We start from the raw sequence: 7,160 nt of genomic DNA, 5'->3' as shown, positions 1-7,160 counted from the left end.
AATTATTTAATCTATGAACATATATTTTTATGGTTTACTTTATTTTCTTTATTATGTGTTCAGTTGCCTTATATTTTTATTCTGTGTTTGTGTTTCACCTCTAACTGATGCAACGCAAAAAACACATGTAAAGAGTTATTCCCTGGAAAATTTGGAATACCTAAAAGTGCCCTATATTTCAATGTTAAAGATTAAAAGATCCTGGATCTGCCTTCATATCCATATCCATATGTTCCCTGACCCATACCATGTCATTCCACCAAGTTTCACAGAAATGCGTTAGTAGTTTTGTGTAATCTTGCTTTTAAACCAACCAGCCAACACATAAAGGGACAGGGGTGAAAACAGAACCTCCTTGGTGGAGGTAACAATGTAAATGATGGTCTTTTTTTTGCCTTTTTCTCGAACTGTGGGTTTTCAGGGAGACTCATGGTCCGTTACATTCTCTCAAAGCCTGTTACTGGTGTTTGAGACGAGAACCACTGAAACCATAGACTCATTAAGTTAATGAAACAAATCAGCAACTCACATTACATTAGAGAATAACGCACACTTTCTGGAAATGCAAATATTTGAGTTTTGAATTGTGGGACAAATCAGGCTGTTTTAAAAGTTTCAACTTGGACTTTCGGGAAACTGTGATATAGACAAAACAATTGATTTATCAAGAAGACAATTGGCAGATGATTCAATTGTGAGTGTAATCATGAGGTGCATCCCAAACTTTCAGTGGAGGCATTATGTTAAAGATTTGTCCACTAGGACTCATTGATTGATCAGGGTTGGGTGGTCAATGGTCAGGTTATTTTGGCCTCATGTATGTTTTTGACTTATTGAACAAGTCTTTTAAGTAATTTCTTGAGAATTTTGACCATATGTCACTTGGACCGAAAGATTCACAGATATGTAGCGTTAGGTTCATAAGTCATAACACAAACAATAATTAAATTCAGACGAGTCAGAGGTTCTGAATGTTTTCTGATGTGACGAGGAGCTGGGTGTTGTGCAAAAATCTGACGTATCTGCAAGTGAACACAATGACACAATCCAACCATGAACTGTCACATCAGATGATAGTTATCAGCCAAGTTAAATTAAAGTGCTCAAAGTCATATTATAATGTATAAAGTCAACTAAGATCATCACATGAGCAAATTAACTGTAATCTATGGTTAAAGTTCATTAATGGAACTCTTCTCTGACCAGAAACACACCGGTGAAGGTCAGGACACATGACTGTACAATCCCACATCTACGTAATACCCTAGTTAGTTTGGAGAACAGGTAGGACACAAAGGCATCCAACTTTTCCTCCACCTTTATTATCATTCCTTTAGCTTTACATGGCACATTTTTGGTTTAGGTGCTACCTTCCCATCAGTAACTCTAAATCGTCATCGACACTGTGACGTCTTTGTGCCACGCAGTGGAACAACTTCCTCAGTTCATCATCAACATATTTGCTTTGTTGATCCTTCAAGGTTCAGCAGAAAATGATGCAGGGATAAACAAAGCTATTTGTTACTCTGAGGCCACCAATGGGAGCTCTCCCCCAACCTTCTTAATGTCAATCGTCAAACATATAAAGGTTGTGGCAAACTGAGGTTAAGTTACATCTGAAGGTGAAGTGACACTGGACTGAGGCAGCTTCCATCCCAAGACAGCTACAGACACACAATTCAGAGAAACTTTGTAAGTACAATATTTTTTCTTTTGATAGAAAGAAGAAAAACGGTTCATTGTACCGCACAACTTTCATCCTTTTCGTTTTGGAAACTGTTTAAAGGTTTTCTTTGATTAAGTGAGACAATATTTTGCTTTTTCTTTTAGGTGCAAAAGAGATTAAAGATGCTCCTGATCATCCTGATTCAACTCCTGATCGTCGGTGAGCAAAACCTGTTCTTCTCACAGACAGCAGCAGTTTTGGGAAAAAGGAAACTCTTATTGACTGATGTTTTATGTTTTGATCAATAGCATCAGCAAATGCCCAGGCAACCACCACTGTAGCACCTACAACTGCTGCACCCACCACTGTAGCAGCTACAACTGCAGCACCCACCACTGTAGCAGCTACAACTGCAGCACCCACCACGCCGGCTACTGGTGCCCCCACCACCACCACGGCTGCTGGTGCCACTAACACTGCTGCACATGCTGGGATCGTATCCGTGAGCAGTCTGGTGTTCTGTCACTTCAGTGTTGTTCTCTTCATGTCCCTCTGTACAGTGTGACTTGGTTGTACTGTTTTTTTTTTAAACACATTTATCAGTACCCACAAAGCATTATTATTTATATTTAGACACACACTGGTGTTGATAAGATTAACAATCCATATGATACAAAGTGTTAAAAATAAGTTAGTGCCTATTTATTGTAACTCTCAGAGTAAAGTTACTGATAACTTATAAATTCATGACTGATGAATGACTGTTGAAATGATGTTAACCCAGCTAGACTGGTATCAGTGTTTTCTATTGTAGGAGCAGTGCTTCATTAAACTTTTCAACTATTGTGGTTGATAGAACTGTTTTCTTTAAAGTGTATTATAACTTATGTGAAGTGACAAATCTACTTTGAAGCCAGAATGTGGACGGATTATTTATTTGGGTCATTGATTTTTTATTTCACAGCAGATATATAAAATGACACAACAACAAACCTTTAAAAATATCTTTATTTCCTTTATATAAGATCACGTCTGATCTGAGTGGAAACTTCTTGTCCTCTGTTTAGTCATAGTTTGAATTCTAGCTATGGTTTTACATAATTCAACATATATTTATTTATGTTGAATCAGGCAATGAGAACAGGCTCTGAGCTTGAATGCATCTTAATTCTGGGTGACACCATACATCAAAATGATTTGTTTAGACTGACATTATTTGCCATAATGACCTCACCCACAGTTAAAGAAAAAGGCTTAAAAAGACCATCATCTACATTGTTACCTCCACCAAGGAGGTTCTGTTTTCACCCCTGTCCCTTTATGTGTTGGCTGGTTGGTTTAAAAGCAAGATTACACAAAACTACTAACGCATTTCTGTGAAACTTGGTGGAATGACATGGTATGGGTCAGGGAACATATGGATATGGATATGAAGGCAGATCCAGGATCTTTCAATCTTTAACATTGAAATATAGGGCACTTTTAGGTATTCCAAATTTTCCAGGGAATAACTCTTTACATGTTGTTTTTTCGTTGCATCAGTTAGAGGTGAAACACAAACACAGAATAAAAATATAAGGCAACTGAACACATAATAAAGAAAATAAAGTAAACCATAAAAATATATGTTCATAGATTAAATAATTTAAAACCTGACATGCTGCGCACTTTAAATACTTGTAACTAGAAGCCTTATTTTTAATTACAAGGAGATACTGATGTCAGTCATGTGAGACATGTCAGTCATAGGTATTGTGTGCACATGGGTGTGTAAATGTCGTGCCATCAATGATCCCTGAGTGATTCACACTGAGGGAACAGCCAAGAGGATTTAAATAGTCCTTTGTATCTTAAACGGGAGTTTCAAGTCTGTTAATAGCCCCCACCACTGCATGTGGAGAACAAAGCATTCTTCAGATGAGCTCCACAGAATCTGATATAAGCATCAATTATAGGAGAAGACTACAAGCTTGAAAAAGTTAGAAATTCTGGGGATGAGTTTGAATACAGAAGTTATCTCAACCAGGGTTTATGAAGTTTTCAATTTTAAATTAAATTATTTTAAATGGGAATTATAATTTCTAATCATAATTAATACAATTTGCAAAACCCAGCTGCATTAAATGGATGGGTGTAATAATCAATCAACACTCTGGCTTCAATGCCCTCTACAATGCTAACAAACTTGTATTATCTTTAGATCATGATCAGGAATAAAGCTTTAAATAAATACATTATGAACACACATGAGAGTAAAACTCACATATTTAAAAAAATTGGACATTTATTTACAGTTCAGTCACATGGAACTTTTTCCTATTTTCTCCAAAAAACACGTACCAATATAGAGCTTACAAACACTGTACAGCAATTGTCTTTTCAAGCTTTTCTTTAACTGTGGGTGAGGTCATTAGGGCAAATAATGTCAGTCTGAACCATAACATGTCATTCCACCAAGTTTCACAGAAATGCGTTAGTAGTTTTGTGTAATCTTGCTTTTAAACCAACCAGCCAACACATAAAGGGACAGGGGTGAAAACAGAACCTCCTTGGTGGAAACAACAATGAAAAATGATGGTCTTTTTTTGCCTTTTTCTCGAACTGTGGGTTTTCAGGGAGACTCATGGTCCGTTACATTCTCTCAAAGCCTGTTACCGGTGTTGGAGATGAGAACCACTGAAACCATAGACTCATTAAGTTAATGAAACAAATCAGCAACTCGCATTACATTAGAGAATAACGCACACTTTCTGGAAATGCAAATATTTGAGTTTTGAATTGTGGGACAAATCAGGCTGTTTTAAAAGTTTCAACTTGGACTTTCGGGAAACTGTGATATAGACAAAACAATTGATTTACCAAGAAGACAATTGGCAGATGATTCAATTGTGAGTGTAATCATGAGGTGCATCCCAAACTTTCAGTGGATGCATTATGTTTTAGATTTGTCCACTAGGACTCATTGATTGATCAGGGTTGGGTGGTCAATGGTCAGGTTATTTTGGCCTCATGTATGTTTTTGACTTATTGAACAAGTCTTTTAAGTAATTTCTTGAGAATTTTGACCACATGTCACTTGGAACGAAAGATTCACAGATATGTAGCGTTAGGTTCATAAGTCATAACACAAACAATAATTAAATTCAGACGAGTCAGAGGTTCTGAATGTTTACTTCAATTGTGACGAGGAGCTGGGTGTTGTGCAAAAATCTGACGTATCAGCAAGTGAACACAATGACACAATCCAACCATGAACTGTCACATCAGATGATAGTTATCAGCCAAGTTAAATTAAAGTGCTCAAAGTCACATTATAATGTATAAAGTCAACTAAGATCATCACATGAGCAAATTAACTGTAATCTATGGTTAAAATTCATTAATGGAACTCTTCTCTGACCAGAAACACACCGGTGAAGGTCAGGACACATGACTGTACAATCCCACATCCACGTAATAGCTGAGTTAGTTTGGAGAACAGGTAGGACACAAAGGCATCCATCTTTTCCTCCACCTTTATTATCATTCCTAGCTTTACATGGCACATTCTTGGTTTAGGTGCCACCTTCCCATCAGTAACTCTAAATCGTCATTGACACTGACGTCTTTGTGCCACGCAGTGGAACAACTTCCTCAGTTCATCATCAACAAATTTGCTTTGTTGATCCTTCAAGGTTCAGCAGAATATAATGCAGGGATAAACAAAGCTATTTGTTACTCTGAGGCGACCAATGGGAGCTCTCCCCCAACCTTCTTAATGTCAATCGTCAAACATATAAAGGTTGTGGCAAACTGAGGTTAAGTTACATCTGAAGGTGAAGTGACATTGGACTGAGGCAGCTTCCATCCCAAGGCAGCTACAGACACACAATTCAGAGAAACTTTGTAAGTACAATATTTTTTCTTTTAAGAAAGTAGAAAAACGGTTCATTGTACCGCACAACTTTCATCCTTTTTGTTTTGGAAACTGTTTGAAGGTTTTTTCTGATTAAGTGAGACAATATTTTGCTTTTTCTTTTAGGTGCAAAAGAGATTAAAGATGCTCCTGATCATCCTGATTCAACTCCTGATCGTCGGTGAGCAAAACCTGTTCTTCTCACAGACAGCAGCAGTTTTGGGAAAAAGGAAACTCTTATTGACTGATGTTTTATATTTTGATCAATAGCATCAGCAAATGCCCAGGCAACCACCACTGTAGCACCTACAACTGCAGCACCCACCACTGTAGCAGCTACAACTGCAGCACCCACCACTGCAGCACCTACAACTGCAGCACCCACCACTGTAGCACCTACAACTGCAGCAACCACCACTGTAGCAGCTACAAATGCAGCACCCACCACTGTAGCACCTACAACTGCAGCACCCACCACTGCAGCACCTACAACTGCAGCACCTACAACTGCAGCACCCACCACTGCAGCACCTACAACCGCAGCACCCACCACTGTAGCACCTACAACTGCAGCACCCACCACTGTAGCACCTACAACTGCAGCACCCACCACGCCAGCTACTGGTGCCACCACCACCACCACGGCTGCTGGTGCCACTAACACTGCAGCACATGCTGGGATCGTATCCGTGAGCAGTCTGGTGTTCTGTCACTTCAGTGTTGTTCTCTTCATGTCCCTCTGTACAGTGTGACCTGGTTGTACTGTTTTTTTTAAACACATTTATCAGTACCCACAAAGTATGTAATTTATATTTAGACACACACTGGTGTTGATAAGATTAACAATCCATGTTGAAATGATGTTAACCCAGCTAGACTGGTATCAGTGTTTTCTATTGTTTGAGCAGTGCTTCATTAAACTTTTCAACTGTTGTTGTTGATAGAACTGTTTTCTTTAAAGTGTATTATAATTCATGTGAAGTGACAAATCTACGTTGAGGCCAGAATGTGGACGGATTATTTATTTGGGTCATTGATTTGTTATTTCACAGCAGATAAATAAAATGACACAACAACAAACCTTGAAAAATATCTTTATTTCCTTTATCACGTCTGATCTGACTGGAAACTTCTTGTCCTCTGTTGAGTCATAGTTTGAATTCTAGCTATGGTTTTACATAATTCAACATATATTTCTTTATGGTGAATCAGGCAATGAGAACAGGCTCTGAGCTTGAATGCATCTTAATCCTGGAGGTGTCACCATACATCAAAATGACTTGTTTAGACTGACATTATTTGCCATAATGACCTCACCCACAGTTAAAGAAAAAGGCTTAAAAAGACCATAATTTACATTGTTACCTCCACCAAGGAGGTTCTGTTTTCACCCCTGTCCCTTTATGTGTTGGCTGGTTGGTTTAAAATCAAGATTACACAAAACTACTAACGCATTTCTGTGAAACTTGGTGGTACTATTCGACAAAGATAAATATAAAATCCTCACATTTCCAGAACATGTGTTATTCTCTAATTAACATGCAAATTCAGTGTTTGTGGAACAATCCCTCTTCTTCAGAAACAATGAATGAATGTATC

General features: G+C 38.1%; 1 protein-coding gene and 1 long non-coding RNA gene across 2 annotated transcripts; both read left to right on the top strand.

Annotated features, from left to right (window-relative positions):
• The first annotated feature begins 1,594 nt into the window (after positions 1-1,594).
• Positions 1,595-2,658, top strand: LOC133954383 (uncharacterized). The gene is made up of 3 exons (XR_009920780.1): positions 1,595-1,692; positions 1,831-1,885; positions 1,975-2,658. It is a non-coding gene; the product is annotated as an uncharacterized LOC133954383 (long non-coding RNA).
• Positions 2,659-5,462: 2,804 nt separating this feature from the next.
• Positions 5,463-6,629, top strand: LOC133954332 (salivary glue protein Sgs-3-like). Its single transcript, XM_062388702.1, has 3 exons — positions 5,463-5,551; positions 5,688-5,742; positions 5,832-6,629. Exons 2-3 carry the CDS (start codon positions 5,706-5,708, stop codon positions 6,311-6,313), a joined length of 519 nt encoding a protein of 172 aa, XP_062244686.1. The 5' UTR covers positions 5,463-5,551; positions 5,688-5,705; the 3' UTR covers positions 6,314-6,629.
• The last annotated feature ends 531 nt before the right edge of the window (positions 6,630-7,160 follow it).

The sequence above is a fragment of the Platichthys flesus genome, chromosome 5 (genome assembly GCF_949316205.1).
Source record: "Platichthys flesus chromosome 5, fPlaFle2.1, whole genome shotgun sequence".
NCBI classification, from domain to species: domain Eukaryota; kingdom Metazoa; phylum Chordata; class Actinopteri; order Pleuronectiformes; family Pleuronectidae; genus Platichthys; species Platichthys flesus.
This window is presented reverse-complemented; position numbering and strand designations above follow the sequence as displayed.

Excerpts from the sequence above, each read along its gene's own strand:
- LOC133954332 (XM_062388702.1), top strand. The coding sequence starts at position 5,706 with ATGCTCCTGATCATCCTGATTCAACTCCTGATCGTCG. Across the intron at positions 5,743-5,831 it reads GATTCAACTCCTGATCGTCG|CATCAGCAAATGCCCAGGCA; the intron begins GTGAGCAAAACC and ends TTTGATCAATAG.